This window comes from Choristoneura fumiferana, chromosome 18 (genome assembly GCF_025370935.1).
Source record: "Choristoneura fumiferana chromosome 18, NRCan_CFum_1, whole genome shotgun sequence".
Classification (NCBI taxonomy): Eukaryota; Metazoa; Arthropoda; class Insecta; order Lepidoptera; family Tortricidae; genus Choristoneura; species Choristoneura fumiferana.
In genome coordinates, this window is record NC_133489.1 from 10,544,553 (window position 1) to 10,565,947 (window position 21,395).

The 21,395-nt window shown below is 35.0% G+C and overlaps 1 protein-coding gene across 2 annotated transcripts; it reads left to right on the top strand.

Annotated features, from left to right (window-relative positions):
- Window positions 1-1,275: 1,275 nt before the first annotated feature.
- On the top strand, window positions 1,276-21,080 carry LOC141437707 (uncharacterized). 2 transcript variants are annotated; one of them, XM_074101173.1, is made up of 8 exons: window positions 1,276-1,444; window positions 8,554-8,744; window positions 12,148-12,418; window positions 12,527-12,729; window positions 12,801-13,077; window positions 18,551-18,720; window positions 19,563-19,728; window positions 20,018-21,080. In XM_074101173.1, the coding sequence occupies exons 2-8, from the start codon at window positions 8,628-8,630 to the stop codon at window positions 20,368-20,370; spliced, it is 1,557 nt and encodes a 518-aa protein (XP_073957274.1). In that variant the 5' UTR covers window positions 1,276-1,444; window positions 8,554-8,627; the 3' UTR covers window positions 20,371-21,080. The 2 variants fall into 2 exon arrangements, with proteins under 2 accessions (XP_073957274.1, XP_073957275.1); XM_074101174.1 differs by lacking the exon at window positions 1,276-1,444 and adding an exon at window positions 2,549-2,816.
- Window positions 21,081-21,395: the final 315 nt, after the last annotated feature.

Genomic DNA, 21,395 nt, shown 5'->3' on the forward strand with positions numbered 1-21,395 from the left:
AATGAATATCTTGATCGTAAAATATTATTGATTTCTGAGCTATACTTTTAATATAATCTCATGCACCAATGAAATGTAATCTTTATTGAATCATCATTTCTTTTACTCGTTTTTTTAGCAGGTACAAGTTAACCGGGGAAAATAATTACATGGCTTTTTAGCCATAGGCGCGGTCACGTGACTTTTCTATTCGTCTAATAATTATTCCGTGGCTGTCACTCACAAACCTACAAAAAATAGTTACGTATACAAAAAACAGTAGGTAATTAGGTATGTTGTAAATTTCCAACGGATATGGAGCATCTGATAAGGGCTACGTAATACATCGTCGACTCTATCACCTTTACAGTTTTAAATAAAAAAGGCAATGCATTGGTGATTGATTATACCTATTTGTAAAGCTGTATATAAAATAAGGCAGCGAATATTATTCAAATAATTGTAGAGACTGAATGCTTATGGCAACAAGTCCTACTTCATTTGCCGATATCATCATTATAATAACTAAGGCGATACTCATTGACTCATCGTGTATGGTGTCGTTTTTGTCATCTTGCGAACCTAGTCTTCACTGTCAGAGCTTGAACGGTGTATTATAGTGACATGACGTTGTGTTTAGGGATAAATAGCAAACCAAAATGCTGCAGTTATGGTTTTTAATTAATTTTATCTGACCCACTTTATTTGACGTGGTGTTACTGTGTTTGATTTAGGTTGGTTTTATCGACACTTTGTCTGTCCAAACAAACCAGATGATCATAGAATAACGCTACTGCCACGCATTCTCACACCAAGTAGTAATAAAAAACCGGCCAAGTGCGAGTCGGACTCGCACACGAAGGGTTCCGTACCATTAACTATCTATCCAACATTAGACATTAGCAAAAAGTAAAGTAAAGTAAACTTAAGTATTTATTTTATTCTGTTTTTAGTATTTGTTGCTGTAGGGGCCACAGTAATACATAAACTGTGAAAATTTCACGGACAGACAGACAGACAGACAGCGGAGTCGCAGTAAAAGGTTTCCGTTTTTGGCACCCTTTGGGGACGGATCCCTAATTAACTACGGCAATTTTCATACATCCAAGTGCATCCATAAATACAGCGGCAAACACGAAAAAAGTTCCCGTTACGAAACTGTACGTACGAATATACATTAAGCGCATAATTTCATCATACTAAGACTAACTATGTGATCTTTACCGTGGACGTACGCATCTGTACGTCACAATATCATTACGAAATTATAACAGTGCCGTAATATGATACTTTAGTGTCGATATTCATTGATGAGCGCGTACCGGCGCGGGCCGGTCGTTTGTGAGAGCACCAATTATCGTCTATCAGCGGAACCAAAGATTACGCGCTTGCGCTGATCGAAGGAAACAACTGTGTATTCAACTGAAATAAACTATTGTTTCGCGTACATTGTGATGCGTCTAAGGTCAGTATTTATAGTCCACATAACAAATGTAACTTGTGAATTGTTTAAGAGCTATACGTTATTGGTTTAATATTAACAACCAATAAAATAAACAATGAGTAATAAATTGGCTGTGATTGACACGTTTTACTGTGATACAACTAGGAAATACAAACTTCGGGAAACTCTTACAAGAATTACTTAAACTTGATAAATTTTTGCAATTTAAAAACCGGCCTGTGGGTTATGTGCAAATCAGACCAAAAACACACAAATAGTTTCGTTCCAAAGCATCGAAAAAAAAAACAATGTTATGGGGATGCCCTGTCACTTAAAATTTCTTTTTGTTGTTGTTATAGCGGCCATGGAAATTTTATAGTATATAGGTAGACTCATAATCATTGTTAATAACGAGCATAAACACCGAAAATCACGTTTCACGTATTGGGACTGCCTTTTGATGCTATAGCAGCAGAAAAACTTTAAATTTATACATGTTACGGTTATAAAACTACAGCACTGTGATTTGATAGACAGACCGACATCAGTATCATAGTACTAATTATTGAAAACCCCTTGATCCCAGAAATCTAAATGTGACAGTCTCTTTTGCGAGACTTATGTAATAACTTAATAACTCACCAATTATAGGATTAAAGTAAATGGAATCGATATTGGGTAATAAACTGTAACGCCTGTAAAAATAGGTACTTACACTAACTATTTGCAGCAAACTAGCATTTTGTATAGTCTTGTGAAGCCAAAAACGTCAATGCTTATAAATACAAGTTCAAAAAGTCCGACAGATAAAAATGGAAATAAGTAAGAACACGAAGTTACCAGCAGGTTTCGAGATATCTAGATAAATAATAAAAACGCGTACCTATGTCATAGATAATAATATGTAGGGTGTATTAATGTAAGTTTTTGCGATTACTTTTAGTACGAGTTTTTTGCGGACTATCGAAGTACTACAGTCTACAGGTAAACCGAAATTTGACGCAATCTTATGACATTGGGCATCGATTTACTGCTTAATCCAACATGTGAGTCACATTCAGAGAAGCCATATGTACTGAATACATTATCTTTTTTGACGCGATTATAACTAAACCATCCAAAGAAGTGGGCATTAGTAAAAACTGGCGGGAAATACTATGGCATTGAAAAATAATCGTTAGTTCGAAACCAAGCTATTACGGCCGTAGTGTAAATTGCCGCATTTATTGGGTGAGAGAAGTTTCTGCGACGGCCGTGGCAACTGAACAGGATTTACATTATCTATCAAAATACGAAGGTAGCAATGTGCGTTTTATTAGTGCGATTATCAAGATTAACCTTCAGATAGATTATGATAAAATACGCTAATCAAATGTTGAAAATATGGCTTCAGGTGAGTATAAAAAATATGGACTAAAAATAAAAAATATGTTTCGTGTATCTAATTTCAGATCTATTGGATAATGTTTTTCTATCGTATTTTGACGGATAAGTTCGTGCTTTCTCAATGAGGCTATCACGTATGAATTGGCCGCTAGAGGCGCTAGTGTAGCGTGAGGTCTCCGAAATGTCAAATCTCATAGTTTTTGGGTAAACTCACGCGGGTTTATTTATAATTAGAATAATTTTGTGAATATTTTGCATTACCTGAAATTAATTATGGCAAATTATGCGATAAGGGGAAATGAATATCTGTGGTTTGAGACAGTTTTGTTTTTTGAAAACTTTTGTTTTCCCTATTTTCCGAACAAAGCGGGACTACGCAAGACTGTTGTTGCTCGATATTTTTATGGTACGGTTTTAAGACGTACTAAATATGATTTTAATATAAACTTTGTTTTCACGCTCGTAATAATAGACTTTGAAAGCCACACTTGAAACCTCACGCAACAGTGGCGCCATCTAGTAAAACAAAAAACGATACGATTAGCTTCAGCAAACTTCAGAAAGCTAGTTGGGAAAGCAATATAAATACGAACTTTTCCGACAAAATACGATGGCAATACATTATTCCGTGGTGGCCTAGTGGTTGGACCTATCGCCTCTGAAGCAGAGGGTCGTGGGTTCAAACCACGGCTCGCACCTCTGAGCTATTCGAAATTAATGTGCGGAATTATATTTGAAATTTACCACGAGCTTTGCGGTGAAGGAAAACATCGTGAGGAAACCTGCACTAACCTGCGAAGAATTCAATAGTGCGTGTGGAGTTCCCAATCCGCACTGGGCCCGCGTGGGAATTATGGCCCAAGCCCTCTTATTCTCAGAGGAGGCCTGTGCCCAGCAGTGGGATGTATATAGGCTGGGATGGAATACATTATTCACTACATCTGTCCATAGGAGTGTTCAAGTAAAAACTTAGTGTAATGCTGGCTGTTTGAATATTTTTAAAAACAAAACAGAATGGGCATGCTATAGGTAATTCAACTAGTTCGCTAATGTCGTTCAAAACTTGAAACAAAAAATCGGTTTTCTTTTTCTTTCTCATTTGAATCTTCAGGAAGCGAAGCCGTGGTCCCACCCAAGCGAGCGACGTCAACATTCTAGTTAGGCTGTACGATTTTAATAGTTTTTTTTGTTATAAATGAAATAAGCATAATTTACCGAAAATTTCTTCAATCTTAACCTAGAGTAATAATCGAACCTAGAGTATCTACAGCTGTGTCTGTACTGTACAGGGGTGACCTGTCGTTTCGCCGAGTTTAATTACGCAGGTTTTCGTTTCGCAGACAACTATTGACAGATTTTTCTTTTGGTCGAGCAACGTTTGGTATAATTTCGTTACGCCTAAGTGTTATTCGTTTCGCCGAGTGCTCGGTAGGATGAATATGCAGATTTACTTTTAGTTGATTGTTTGTTTCGTAATTCTTTCAGTTAACCGAACAACTGTTAGCCGAAACACGATAAGCAGTTATCATATGGCATCAAAATGTGTAGTTAGGTGCGACGATGAGCATAAGCGAGGAGGAGCGTTAGGTAGAATTGCGACCAACAACGCACGAGCCGAGCGAGCGAAGCGAGCGTGCCGCGGCATCTGCCGGCAAGTGCCAGAACCGAACTGCTGGCGTCGCGACTTAGTTTGTTTTGACTTTCAATATAAAATAAATACAAATTCGAAAGCGAAAAGTTGTTCGAGCAAACATTGAAAATGTGTAGTGATTAATCGGCTAAACGAATTTCTGTTAATAGTTGTTCGGCTTACTGACTCACAAGCCAACTGAATAGTCTACTAAAGGTTGAGTTACGAAGCGTTAGTCTGCGAAACAATACATCTGCGTACAAATTCATCGGCGTACCGTTACTCGGCGAAACGTGATCTGCCAATCAATAATCTGCGTAAAAATTGTCGGCGAACCATTAGGTAACCCTGTACAGGGTTTAATATTTAATCGAAATGACGTTCCGAACAAAATAAACATATCTTTATGAGGCCATACATCTAAACGTTTACAGACGCAGAAGCAAATTTAAAGTCTCTTTGGGCAAAAGTACTTGTGCAAAATTACTCCCACAACGTTCCCCAAAGCGCACGAAGTTTGCTTGCATCTGTAACTAGTACCTACCTAACACAATATAACATACTCTTATCTAAATAAACAACGCATAAATATCTACTATAATGCAGTGTTAGATATTATTTTACGGTCATACGGAACATTTTCTCTGCAAGTTTGACTCAAACTTTTTATAATAATACGAACTAAAACAATTACATTGCTCACTCGCGACCTTATATGATAGCTACGTATATGCAAGATATGCGTGTTCATGCAGTTCCTCCACCTCCATGCTGTAAGAACACACACAAATCACATAAGCCTATCACTACCACCACACTATACTGTTCCGAACTCAACCAGAGCTTATCTTCAGAGCAACATAACCGTACACCATGCTACCACGCGTCGTGCTATAACGCGTCAGTGTAGTGTTCTTACAGTGTGGACGTGGAGGAACTGCATGAACACGCGTATTTTGCATAAACTTAGCTATCATAAGGTCGCGGGTGTGCAAAGTAATTGTTTTAGTTCATTGATATGGACCTCCGCAAAGTAACGCCTGATTCCAGATTCAAATTATTTAATGACACTGGTGTTTGCCCGCGGCTTCGCACGCCTATTCAGTCAGATCCGGCAGTTGAATACCGAAACTCGTAAATTCCCATGAGAATTCCCAAAAATTAAATCGTGAAAAACAACCGTGCCAAATTTCATGACTAAACCCAGCGTTTGAGATTTTGAGTTTTTATCTCGATCCCGTGGAAATATCGGTATAAAAAGTAGCCTATGTGTTATTCCCACATATTGTGTTAAAAGCCGTGGTGGCCTGGTGGTTTGACCTATCATCTCTCAAGCAGAGGGTCGTGGGTTCAAACCCCGGCTCGCACCACTGAGTTTTTCGAAATTCATGTGCGGAATTACATTTCAAATTTACCACGAGCTTTGCGGTGAAGGAAAAACATCGTGAGGAAACCTGCACAAACCTGCGAAGCAATTCAATGGTGCGTGTGAAGTTCCCAATCCGCACTGGGCCCGCGTGGGAACTACGGCCCAAGCCCTCTTGTTCTGAGAGGAGGCCTGTGCCCAGCAGTGGGACGTATATAGGCTGGGATGATGATGTGTTATTCCAGATATCGCAAATTTACATCCAATTCTGTCCATCCGTCTTAGCATGAAGGAGTAACAAACATACACACATACAAACTTTCACATCTATAATATCAGTAGGATTAACATCTGAAAAAGCAACTATGAACCAGATATGTTTATCTAGATTTCGACTAAAAGCTCATCTTTGGCTTCTTAAATAATAGCCATATCTATAAGATGCAAATGTCTACTTTGCTTCTCCGCCACCACACGTGCAAGGCAGCTACGTCTGTGTGACAAGTATGGTTTTATGGATTGAAAACGTCTTAAATTTTAATCAGAACATTTCAGCTGATGGTTACGTTAGTTTGGCCCATATAAAGTTTCAAATCGGATATAATATTTAAAAAAGTGGTCGCACCTTTGACGCGATAAGTATGTATACACTTAAAACATTAGCCATTAAAGGAAATATCTTGTCAGTCACAATTAAAAAACACTTAACAGATTTTTACAAGTGTTTCGTCTAAAATTAATCCAACCAATACCCTTACATTATTCATTTGGCCAAATAAATCTTATTCTAAAACTGTGAACTATTCAGGATTTATTTCAAGACCATTGTGTAAAACCCTATAGGTTAGATTAGGTCAGTTTTATAAAAATCCTGAAACATTTACAGCTTCAGAATAAAATGCATTTGGCTAAATAAAACATTTGTGAATCGAATCGTTTGTAAAAAAATGTTTTAGTTAGACATTACTGGACCAATCCGCTAAAGTATTCAGAATTCAAGTTGTGACACCTTGTGTAATGCACAGAAACAGCTATCGCAAAGACAACAAAAAATGTTCACACTGCCAAAAATAAGTTTTTTTTTGTTAAAAAAATATTTTTAATACAAGCTATTTTGCTGACTGTACTTTTTGTTGATTGTACTTGCATTGTCATTCAAACTACATTTCCATACCAAATTTCATGTCGATGTCATTAACCGTTGAGGAGTTCCGTCCTGCGGAGACGATCATGGCTGGGCCAAGAGTATGCCAAATTTGAAGCCGATGGATGTGGGTCAAATTCAACACATACTCGTAGGGTACATACACATAAATTGCAAGTTAAATAAAAGCTTGTAACATTAGCGATTTTTGTTGTGCTTGCAATTATAATTGAGTCTACGAGTATTTTTATTGTGTTGACCCAGTAAATTTTCTACGAAGAGTTTATCTCCTAATTCATTATCTCAGATTTGTACCTATTTAATGTAATATCCGCGCTTGTTTGCTGAAGAATGATGTCAGAGTTCACTGTTGCTTGATAAGAGCCTGCGCAAAAAAACAAGAGAATTTCATATTGTTGTCATGTAGCGAGGGAGCGGCCGGACTATGACCGATATCGTGCATTTTGTAATAATATAAACAAAGCAGGGTATATCTACATAGCTAATTTTATACGAGAAAATTCATCGTGGCGCAGAACACAGGTTCCATAAAAACGGATTAAACATTTGCAGGTACATTTTTAACCCCCGACGTAAAAAAAGAGGAGTGTTATACGTTTGATCACTATTATATTTCAACGAAACTTCAGTTTATTGAGTCAACGGTCGCTGTAGATAACGAAGACACTTTTGGCCTTTCAGTCATAAAATACCATACTTATCACTAGACACACCCGCACATAAAATGACGTCACACTTCATTTTACGTGGGAAATCTAGGTACATGACGATTCATCATCATTATCATATCTGGCCTATAAAAGTGTCACTGCTGGACACAGGCTTCTTCTCAGAATAAAACCATTTAGGATGTAGCTCTCACGCTTACCCAGTGCGGGTTGGGAACTTCACACACACCATTGAACTGTGCACACGAATAATTAACCAGTAACCAAAACAATAATACATTATGTAAAGCCTGTCATGCCATTGCGTGTTCTGGTTGCGCTAATGTCAACTTTACCGCACCCTCTTCAGACGATATACTGCATCTCTTTTGCAAATATTTTGGCAAATATGTCAAGGAAAGTGCTGGCCTAATACCTTTCACACAAATTAAGACCACCGTTCACTTTTTCCGCTTGGCCATATAGAACATTGTAATAAACTATGAAATGAGCAAAAATATTAATTACCTATCCAACTCCTATGTTTATAAAACGCTTTAAAGCTCATATTATAACAAAATGTGTATTGTCTGTGTTTGACAAAGAAATGTGATAGAAAAGACAAACGTTAAGCCAAACTAGCGTTTACAACAAGGGGATTTGTGCACTCAAGTCACTATGAGTTATTTCCATTCGAACCTGAGCTACGTTTTTGTAATTTGTGTAATATCTTCAGTTTTACTGAAAAACAGAGCTCGGTCATATTTTTTTTGCAATGTTTTTAATTTTTAACTTTCGAGTTCATTGAGTAAATTTATTACTGTAAAGTTATTGCTGTAACCGTATCCAACATTACTTTATTACGGACCAAAATTAAACTGAGGTTTGATAGATGAAAATCTTTTTAACGACAAACCATTTTACACATTGTTACAGGTACAATAACCGCACGGATTTCGGCTGAATATTCAGAGGACTCGCATTTTTTTTATTTATGAAGCCATTCAAATATGGCCATGGAAAATAACAGTCTGATGCCATCGCAGCGTGTCGAGAAAAGGGTTAAGTTAATACCGCCTGATGGAGGATGGGGCTGGATGGTGCTCTTGGGCACCGCTGTGTCAAATGTAAGTTGTTTTAAATTACTTCAATATCACATATTATTTCAGCTGAAAGAAAATTGCTCTAAAGGTTTTCGTATGCACGGATTAGACTTGGGTATGAAGATATTTTCACCAGGACAACTGTTTGTGTACTTGAAGAAGCGATCTTGCCTTGTGATTGCTGAGTAACTTAACTTCCACTCCTACATTTTGGCGCTTGTTTTTTGCTTAAATTCAAGGTTGAATAATTAAGATACTGTAAGGTAGGCAGGCAGGTACCTACATTAAAAATGCAATCTCACACAATGTCAAACATCCATGAACAGTGTTTCAGTTAACTGTCATTAACGTATAATTACAAACAAACGATACGGATGACGCTACTAGACGAAAACAATGTCATTCATAACAGTAGATGGCAATCATACTCAGAAGCAAAATATACAGTTACCTACTCTGTTTCATCTGTTAACATTTTGCCTTAGAATGTCATGATTTTTTTTAGTTAAAAAAATATTTATACGTATAAATGAAGACACAGGATTATTAGTTAGGTAATAGACTAAATAAAAAAAAATATATTTTTTATAGGTTACTTATCAAAAACGTCGGTTTAAAGTTTACATTTTAGTTTAATTTACATTTAGTTTTTACAGAAAGATTAATAATTTACCGTCGTTGGCGTCTTTATGTACCTAATAATTATGGAACTAATTTTAAATAAAGTTTTACGACTTAAATCAGAGAGTAATGTTTCTGTAAATGGCGGTAAGTAAGAGATTACAAAACATGAAATGGTATTTTTGATAGCAAATGTCACCATATTTTTTATTTTTTATTCGTATTTACATAAGTAAGTACTTATATAAAGTAGTTCAAAGTAATTAAGTATACCAACATGTTGCTGGTAAGAAACAAGCTGATGAGAAAATCAATCGTACATAGTATTTGCCATCCACTTGGCTCTGCTCCCGATACTTGCGATAACCTAAGGACGTTATTGTTCTGCTATTGATAATGATTGTTGTCAAGATTCGTTTGCTTTCTGTATTCCTTAATACAATATGGTAAAGCATGATACCTTAATATAAATGATTTTTTTTCCTTTATCTTGGTCTTAGCTCACTTAGAGAAATCGAAGGACGCTATAGCAATATAGAATACATGTATGTAAGTATGTTTGTTTGGATGTGATCATTTTCGACTTTCATACATCCCACTGTAGTACAGGTTTAGTTTCTGAATGAGAGGATTGTAACTCTCACGCGGGCCCATTACGCACGTTTCCGTACGATGTTTTCTAGAAAATTCAGAGGTGCAAACCGGGGCTCGAAGCCACGATCTTCTGCTTAAGAGACCATAGGTAATCATTATCCTATCACGGTTGCTTGTAAGCTTGTATGAAGGTATGTTAATATTTTATGGTAGATGCAAAAATACACATACAAAGACCAGATGTACCTACGAGTTAATATTTGGGTGGCTGAGAGTGAATAAAAGGAGAAGGGGCACTATGTTACATTACAACTGTAACAGTTACCAAAGCGTTAAAATGCTGATATATTTGCTCTTCATCAATAGTTGTAGGTAGGAAAGCGTACAAAAGCATGCAAGGACGAGCTGGTAACGAGTACAAATAAATAAATTCAATACTTATACTTACATAGCTTTACATTTATATACTTACATAGCACATGATTTTTCTTCCGCTGTAAATTTAAATGAATGGCAAAATAGCTTTCAGACCCTTGTTAATTTTGCAAGTGTGCCTCTATGATTGATTTCGGGCAACTTGGCCCATACAATAAATACCTTACACACTAACATGCCAAATTTGAAGTATCTAGTTTAGTTTCTGTTCTCTGCCAGGCACACAACCAGTTACTTAAGTAGACACATTTTATTTACATTTATTAATCTTTTATAGATATTTAATGAATTCCGCACGTTTATAAGCATAATATAGCTACAGCGCTACAGGATATTGTTCACGATTATATTACTATCTTTGCGTACTATGCCCCCACTGAAGGCCGCTATACATATTAGATGGATTCTGATAGAGCTTAGATCTTATCTGTACCTGATATGGGTGTTATAAATTATTATGCTAGCTGAACTGATCGAGAGCTGATTTCGAAAATGAAATAACAAGTATTTTAGTGCGTGCTTAGTTTTGCAATTAATATGAGCAAGTTATGGATTTTATCAGATTGCAGGAGAATATTAGATTAAGAGTAAAATGATTTCCTATTAATTGTACAATTTTAAGACATCAAAGAATACGGTATTTAACTATTTTGTACATGTTTTATAAATTAAAACTACACAATGCCTGTTATCGAATAGAAAAACAATTTTTAAGCTACCTTTACAAATAACAAAGTTATAAAGGTTTGAAATGCAAGATTAGACAGAGAAAGAAATACTGGCATGTGACGTCACACGCCATTACCGCCATACTTGCTGCATAGAGAAAAGCGTTTGAGAAAGAGACAGGTATATAGATTTAAAAAATAAAACACTATAAATCCAATTTTCAATCGATTTAAATTTTCTCTTCGCTAAACACTATCTGTATTTCTATATTTTCATAATAATAATTAAGATATTATGGCAAAATCAGGAGTTGTCAAATACCGTATTATTGGCGTTTAACCACGGCTTGTTGTGTTAACGAATTGTAAATAATACATTAGCAGTGAAAAGGTGTATCTACCTAACCTGTACTCCATTTAGTCTTCAGTTATATTTATTACAGTTATCTTCAGTTGTTCAGTTGTATTTACTACTGTCACCGTTTAGTATACCAATTAGTTTCTTTGTTTGTATTTATTAATAATTATCTTCTATTTTTCGCATTATCAATGAACACTGCGTGCGGTCCTCCGACGTCAAAATTTACTATGGAATCTGGGTATGAGTGTAAACAATTAATATCATTAAAATTTTATCATTGTTTTGTTCAAATGAAAATATTTTAAAATTGATAAGGTTCATTAGGACAGAAACAATTGCATTTTTTTAAATAACCCAAACAATGGGGCAAAACATATGCGAAATTTCAATTATCATCCTTATTTAAATGTTAATAGTGTCTACAGTGTTGGTACATTTAGAAGATATTTGAAAACAGACCTAAAAATACATAGTAGGTACGAGTTTTTTTTTTATATAAGAGAGAAAATTTAACACGTTCCACCCATTAGGTTTAAGTAATACCTAATAGGTAAAGTCAATCCAGAAATTCCTTTACCACCCTATTGTTCGATGTCATTTGTAAGACTTAAAACATGACAGGCTATTTCCACTTACAATTCAATATGACAACAAGCTTTATTGTTTTATTCGGATGTAGAAACTGTCATAAAAATGGTAAAGCGCTTTTTTGTCGACCATACCTACCATATTTTATATTTCTTTTCAGATTTTCAATCAATCGATGCTGTCGCTATTTAGTTTACTATACGGAGATCACTTAGAAGCTATGGGTCACAACACGTCGGGAGCTGCCATTGTTCTGAGCACAATGTTATTTGTTGCTAACTTTGGTGGCCCGATCGCCGGGGCCGCTCTGAAAATGACGTCACCAAGAATGGTGGCCGTTGGAGGTGCATGTTTGTGCACTTTAGGAATATTTTTTAGCGGTTTCGCCACCAATATTTATCATTTAATTATATCTTACGGCATATTATTAGGTAAGTCTCGTGATTTAGACACGCAGTCAGCCTAAATGGCTATGACGAGTTTGTATCCTGCGAGATTAAGAAATCTACAAAATTGTAACCAGTATTAATTTATTCCAGGCATGGGTTTAGGATTCATCCAGAACTCGTCGTTCGTAGCGATAAACAGCTATTTTAAACTGAAGAAGAGCCGGGCAGTAGGACTGGCGAACGTTGGCACAGGTGTGGGACAGACTTTAATGCCACATTTAGTCAGATACCTCTTGGAAAATTACGGGTACCAAGGCGCATGTTTGCTGCTGTCAGGATTGAGTTTACACGGGGTAAAGACTAAACTTTGAAATTTGATGAAACTAGAAAATGAAAACATTTTAACGCTGCAAAATTATTTCAGATTGGTGGAACTCTTTTAATACAGCCAATAGAGTGGCATTTAAAAAAAGTCGAAGAAGAAGTTATAATAGATGAAAATATTCATTTATTACAAAAACATAAAGATATAGTAATAAGAAAAGATTCTATGCAGAAAAATGAAATTTACAGTGGGCTTAGGCGTTCAACTGAACCTAATCTTAACGGAAAGGAAGCTAAAACAGGATCACTTAATCAATTTAATAGCCATAAGGAGCTGGCCCCAGTAAATAGACTCAAATCAACAGGAAATCTAAACGGTGAGAACTTTTGAACAATTTATTAATTCGTTTTTAAATTAGATAATTAATCTGTTAGATTGATATTGGTAAGAATGGAATAATCTGAATCTAATATAAAGTGCGTAAAATGAATAGGCCACAACAGTCATTATATAAATTCACGCAATACGAGTATGATTATAATGATACATTACAAAAACATGTAGAAATATTTGCCGTCTCCGAATATAACTGATATTTATTTAATATATAAACTTCTTAAACTTTAAACTGTTTATTTCAATAAAAATTGCATAATTACTTGATTAACCTTAGCTTCTAATCTTAAATTAAAAAGATTTTTTGAGTTAAAGCATATTTGGTAGAAGGATAAACAAGCACTTATATATCGAAGGCCGACAGTGGAAAAATAATATACAATGTAGGTAGGTAGTAAACAATTTTATCTTGTTATGTTTAGAGCTTTTTATCTAAAAACCTCTTTGAAGTGTCTCTAAAAAAACAATACTTTGCCGCAAAGTGCGCTAGTAAAGTTACTAAGCACACTACAATACAATAAAATGACTCTTTATTGTACACCAAAAACTTGCCGTCATCGCCGTGTAGTAACACCCTTAAATTAGCTTGGCGGACCCTAATTTTGTACATACTTAGAGTATACTGATTTTCAACCAATAACATTGAAAAACTTAATTGAACTTTACACTGTAACTCTTAAAACCTAGGATTCTGATAAAGTTAAACACTGTATCTCCCTCAGATACCGTGTTTTGCCAAAACAAACCTCACCTTTTCTTCAGCCAGTAGGTACCTAAAGTTACAATATTTTTTCGTTACAATCACACGATAAAAGTTTGGAGTGAGTGTCTTGATTTGTAAAGTCTTTTGTTTATTGTGTCGGAATTTCTTTGTAATTAGTAGCATATTATTTGTAATTTATTCAAATTTAATTACAATCGGATGAATATTCACGGTTGTGTGGCCAATTTAAGAAGAAAAAAGTTTTTTGTGACTTCTGAAAAGTAGATTTTTTTTTAGTTAGTGTTTTGTCATGACACGGTAGAAATAGTACAGTAGCGATACAGAAAACCGGTAAGGTCACCCGGGGTAAAGGCAACTAAAAAAAAAGTACTTATATTAATTTTGCGGCCCTCTACCATGCCATGAGCTGTATAAGTTGAAAGGTTATACACATAAAATATATTTTTTAATTAAATGAAGGGTTCAACTTCAATTACAGTACAAACAGGCTTAGGTTTTTCCAATAATTTAATTTATTGTTCCACGAGAGCAGTAGTCAGTTAGTTTAGTTTAGTATAAAGTAATAGTTACATTCACCCCACCGTGACTGTGAATGTGTTATAACATTGTTGTAATCAATAACTATACGTTTGAGGATAAGAGTACACGTACATTCACGCAATATCTATCCGATGAGGTATGTAGTTGCAGCAAATAGGGCTCAGTCTCCAGCAAATTATTTTTTTAAGTTTTATGAGGTACTTACATGCAACTATGTTCCATTACTTACCAAGAAATCAGTGTGAATTAGTTTTTTTTTATTTTTTCCTTACCATTCTTTGACCTGATATTTCATACGAACAAATAATAAGTCAGGAATTGTAACTGCGTTATAAAAATGGAAACTGTGTCCTAAGTGTGTCCTGCACTAAGGTGCGCATGCGCGTCATTCAATTTATTTTGCAAGTTTAGTGAGCTCACGTCAATTATTCGCATTTTTGATTGTGAACAGCTCTAAATTATCATTTCAACGTGTGTTGTGAAGTGGTGCAGGAACAATGCAAAATTAAAATGACCAGGGATCACTTTTTACTAGTAAGTAGTCGTAAAATTAGATTCATATTAAAAATGTTCAAATACATTATCTGTTGGAGATGGTCAGTATTATGCAAAATCAAATCTGTTTTATGGCTCACATAATGTAAATGACAGTTTCCTCACCCCTCTTCATACTTTCTTCTTTCCTGTATCGCCCAAACCATAGGTACAAAATGTCTTTATATTTTTCACGATTTTTAGTGTAAAGTGAGTGTGTTATATTACATACTTACATATTTTAATGTCATCTGCTCATCGCCTTTGACGAAAGATCGCTTTTTCCGATGCAGAGACGTTCATTTTTCAAAATTCAAATTCAAATTTAAATTACTTTATTTATTTTGCATAAAATGTGGTGTATACAATGGTCTTAAAAATAATTTGGTCGCACACATTTCTCCAGCATCTGGTAGGCAAAATTTATGTATATGTTCATTAAGTTATAGGTTCTAAATAAATGATTAATAAATGTCATTAACAAGAAAGAAATTACATTGCATCACGTCAAACAATAAAAAAAAAAAACCAAAAAAAATATATACTGTTATAGTTAATTGAAAATAATACCATTATCATACATGCGAATACTTAAGAACTACCATTTTAATTAACTTAATAACTTAGATTAGAGAAATAACGTAAACAAAATATAGTAAATACATTAGATGTCAATATATAGTAACAGTTATTTGAAGAAGTCAAAATATTCGTCCACTGAGTAAAAACAATTCTGTATTAACCATGTCTTAAGTAAGCTCTTAATTTTTTCATTCAATCTATTGTAAATATTAACCGACATACAATATGCATTTCTTCCATATAATTTTGTTCTCTTAGCATTGCTTTTTACAATAACACAGACCTCATAAATATATATACATGGAACGGTCAACAATTTTAAATCTTTAAACAATAGTCTACAGGAAGTCAAGACATCGACGTTACAGATTGCTCTGATGCATTGCTTTTATGCCACCAGCGCCCGTTTTGCGTGATAAGTTTCCCGATAACAGAATACCGTAGCTAAGAATAGAATACACATAGCCGTAGTAGGCTTGTACGGCTGCAATTTTAGTGCTAATTTTTGTAAGTCGCCATAGCGCGTACACAAATGAATTTACTTTAGCACATAATTTGTCAATGTGATCGCTCCACCAGCATTTATGGTCCAAAACAATACCCAAAAATTTGGTCTGATTGGATTGATCAATAACAAAGTCGTCAAAAGTTACATGTAAGGGTAGTTTGCTGCCGTTTTTGTTAACGAACTGCATAATTGTTTTGTTTATATTTACGCTCAGGTTATTAATATACAACCATTTTATGACAGTACATATTGTCTTATTTACGGTAATGCAGACATATGCACGTCACGACACGGTATGACGATGGATAAATCGTCTGCGAATAGTGCACAATCAAATTCTGTAGCATCTGGAAGATCGTTGATGTAAAGGAAAAACAGCAACGGTCCCAGAATACTACCCTGAGGTACACCGAATGCGTTTACTCTAGTGGAAGACATATAATTACGCACGACCTTGCTGGGTTCAACTTTCGAAATCTCAACAAACTGACTCCTGCCATGTAGGAAGAGTCTGAGCCAGTCATTAACCACACCTCTCAGACCATAACGCTCACATTTTTTTAGAAGTAAGCCGTGAGACACAAAATCAAGCGCTTTACTCATGTGGGTTAAGATATTATTGGTTAAGGTCAAGAGTCCTGGTGCTTCACTACCCGTTTCATTTCACCATATGCATTACGAGGAGCATAAATTGCTTAGAAACTGTGTAAAAATAATTGAAATTAAACCCGTGAAATACTTATTATTGAGTAGTACCTAACTCCGGTGGTCAACTGTGGTCTTTCTTTATCATTAGTTCCACTCAAAATGAAAAAAAAAAAACAAATGATGTTCAAGAGCAAATACACGAGTTGCTACTAAATATATCCAAATTAGCATAGGTGTCCCTACAATATTTGAAGAGTTCCCTCGATTTACCTAGAATCCAATTAGCAGATCCTGATTTTGTGCCTATGGGACTTAATTCGAGGTATTCCTATACAAACGAATTTTTTTTTTCAAATCAGTTCATAAATGACGGAATTCTGAGGTAACAGCCAAAAAAATACAACCGAATTGCAAACCTCCTTTTACTTTAAGTCACTTAAAAAACAAGCTGTCATTATCAATATATGATACATTATTAAAACGTTAGATGTATAAGTGTATCTATCTGAACGCCAGTTATCTATGTGGCTTGTGCATCTGACATTGTATCACGCGAGCTAACCAATCCTTGCTTTGTTTCTGAATTTGAACCAATCAACAAGACGTCTATTTGCAACCTTGAAATTGTTTCGTATTTGAATCATGTCGTTTTGGTTTTAGGTATGGCCACTTGTCGTGTGGAATTTGTTTTAAGTTACGCTTCCTGACTTATTATTTATTCGTAAGATATTTCCATGACCTCAGTATTTCTTGAAATCATTTAGCTATGCAGCTTGAGTTTTTATTGCAATTTGAATTGTTTGCTGTTTCAAACCATCTGAGTAACGGTTTTTTTTATTAATTTTGGGCTTATTTTTTTATTTAAGCTATTTCATTTGTCTTTTTATAAAGTCTTACATTATTCGCACCAACTGCAGATCTTAAATAGTAATCAAATATGTGAAATTCATTTATCGAAATATCGACACGGAACGTCTCTAGCAAATAGCATTTTTCATACAAAAACAATGGGGCTATTACAAGTTGCAACTGTCAAAACAGTTGCAATAAACTCATGTGCACGAAAATTTGAGGTTAATGTAACTATGTCAATAAAATATTAATTGGAAGCCCTACAGTCCAAATAAATATTTAGCAATAGTATTTACGTTTTCTTCTTTGGGAAGAACTTGTGTTTGTACAGAAAATGGTTTGAATTTTTTTAATAATACTAAACTAAACACATGACACTGCAAAGCATTACTTGAAAATAGTGGCTGATAAAATTTGCTCTATCGGTATAACAGTGAGCGATCTAAGGAACGCCATTTGGGATTTATTTCATAAAGCAATGATTTGTCTACGCTTCAGGAGATGGCTCTTTTTACAAAAACCATTAGATTGACAGAAACATCAATTAGTTACTTTAGCCTCATAGTTGCTTTTGCCCCGGGTGACCTTACACAGGTATAATTACTCAAAAGTAAAGTATTAAGTATGAAGTAGTTGATAAAAATACTAAATTTTTAACATAGGTCTATAGCTAAAAGTTTTAACTGAAACGTTAAATTTTAACGGTAACGTCATTTCATATTCATATCAACATTTTATCAAAGTATTTTAATTGTAAAATGTGACTTAAGGTACTAAGAACGTTCTAAAAAGTGTTTTGTAGAAGTTTTTTTGAATTACTATACCTTTGTTCAAGTTTTTGACAGTAGTTCTTTTTCTACATTTGTTATTATTCATTTTTTTATAATACTTATTCATCTTTTCTCCGGTTGTTAAATTATTGGAATACTCATACAAAGTAATGTGTTGTTTTTTCACTATGTATTAAAAACATTTTGAGGAAATACGTTTACGTAATACTGAAAGTATGTGTATGAAATAAATACAATTTTGTAGGACGGTTTATATATATTTTTTTTCTTCCAGGGAACCGAGTTGTAGTAGTTGAACCAAAAAAGAATATTCTCAACAAATTGTACGATTTATTGGATATTTCGCTGTTATCGAGTCCTCGTTTTCTAAATATCATCATTGGAACTGCTTTGGCAGTTACTTCGATACAGAACTTTAGTATGCTGTTTCCGCTATTCTTGCAGGTATTACCTATATTTTATACCACATTAGTATTTAATAGCAAAAATATCAGTGAAACGTAAAGTGAATTAAACTAGCTTTCATCTGCATCTACTTACGCCTCCGTGGAAGGATAAAAATGGCTAGAGGCTGTAGGTATTGCCCAACGCGCTTCCGGTCATACCTATTCGTATTCGACATCTCTTTGTACCCTGATCTTGTTCTGTTTGATAGAAAGAAATGGTAAATGCGATGATTCCAAATGCGATAGAAAATATGGCGGTCCTATCAACTTACAATGATAATAAATTATTGTTTTCCCAATCAGGGTTTTCTATCAAGTGGAATATCGCTAGTTGGCGTAGGTAGCGCCATCAGTAGCGCGGTCCGGTTGACATTGTGGCACGTATGCGATTGGTTTACAACTAAATTAGCAAATTTCAAGCATGTCAGTAACGTCAAATAAACATCTCGTCAATGGCGCCATCTAACGATATTATGTTTGTAGAAATCCCTAATGCTTTCAAAATTGGCCAATACAATTGTGTGCTTGTAAATTTACGATTCACGCGCAATCGTGTGATGCTGGGCTCGTCCACATAATGGGTAGAAATCTTTTTTGAGAAAAAGTGAATCTTAAAAACCACACTATATTATATTGACAAGTTCTGAAAGGGCTAATTTTAATTTGCCGGCTCCAGTGGCTTAAGCTGATGTATTGTCTGACTATCCGCCAGTCGCGTTACTGTTTTGTATGTATAAAGAGATAACCTCAATTTTAGAAGTTTCTTAGTTGTATTTATGTGAATCGGTGTCTACAATTAAATACTTAACTGGGATATGACCTTTTACATGCATTTTACAGAAAGTAGCTAATATGGATAAGCAGCAAACAGCCAATTGCATGTCTGCAGTCGCTCTCTCTGATATCGCCGGCAGATTGGTACTGCCAGTTTTCCAAGACAAATATAGGATTAAGGCTCGATGGATGCTCATCATGACCAGCGTTTGGCTCATTGTTGTAAGGCAGGGTAAGTTAACTTTATGATTTTGATAATTATTTATTTTTTACTAATAAGAATAACTATATGCACCAAGTATTCTACTGAAAATCTTGATAATTTAATGTAAAATCATACGCCAATTAATGTATTGGTGGGGTGTTACCTGTCCAGTCCAGTTGGAAGGCTAAAAGTGCCGCGTTAGCCAAAAATTCAAGTCCCGAATCCCGTCCAGAGCACCTGAAAATCTGTTTCGTTAAAAAAATACACTATTTTTTTACATCATACATATAGTAAACCTAATCATTTTTTTTTTTAGTATTGGCATATCAATCTAGTCCAATGGTTCTATTGGCCATGTCGTCTATATACGGTTTTGGAAGGAGCATGGTTATTGTAGCCAGAAACATTGCCATTGCTGAACACGTGAGAATGGACCAGGTGCCTGCTGCCGTGGGACTTGGTATGCTGACTATGGGCATCATTGTTCCCCCCACAGGCTACTTCCTTGGATGGATCAGGGATTACACTGACAGCTTTGTAGCCAGTATAACAGCACAAAATATACTTCTGGTTATCCTTCTGGTAACATGGATACCTGATATGATACTGATGATGATGAAGGAGAAGCAACAGAAAAAGAAAGAGCTCGAACAGATACAGCTGACTTAAACTGTGGGCTATATCTGCCTGTGAAGGCAGTTGGCGTGCATTTATAATGCAGATAGCTAAATAAAGAAGATATTGTCCGTTCATGACCATGCGAGCTTAAGAATTAAATCAGGTTATCCGGATACGAAGTTGTACGAAAAGAAGGCGACTAAGTTAATTAGACAATATAAAAATAACAGGCAACCGAACAAATAGTGGAGGAAAGATGACGGAGCCCAGAACGAATTACTCGAGCAATGAAAGAAATGTGTAGTGTAAATTATGACAATACTTTAAGTTTAATAGTTGCAAAGACATTATAATAATTGGGCTGTGAAATAAGTCTGTTTTGTTAAGTTTTAGGAATAAACCCAAAAGTGATAACTACCAGTTAGACTATTCTATCATTAGTATTCTTATTAGTTCTATACTAAATGTACCTACCATGCTCTGTCTTAGATATGTTTTTAATCAATGTAGATAATCGTGGAAGATAATTTTTTGTCTGCAGCTAGTCCAGTAAATGAAATATTTTGTGAATTTTACGCTCCTAGTCAGGACTGAAATTAGTGGAATACTTTTGTACTTTATCGAGTTCATAATTCGTTAGTTTTGTGTGGTACGTACGAGTATGAGGCTGAAAAACAACAAGGTGCGTAAGTGAGCAGCTACCTTTTTCGTTGATTGTACAATACAAATGTATCTGTACAAATATATCTGCGTTTAATTTATTTTCCTGTTTTTTTTTTTAGTAATAATCGACACTGTAATAGTTTATTTTCACCCAACCCATCTACTGAAAATAAGTGTAGCGAAATGACAGTGATTAAAATTTAAGCATCCTTCAGATTTGTGCATAACTTGCAATATTTCAAAATTGCTGTACCCAAGTATTTGGAGTACCTATATGAGAGTCTGTTGTAAGTGTCAACTTTATTCAAAGATTTTTATTAACTTTCAGTGGTTGGATCGACTTGAAATTTAGTACATATTTAGAAATCATAAGATTTTTTTTATATATGAGGGGGCAAACGAGCCTGCGGGTC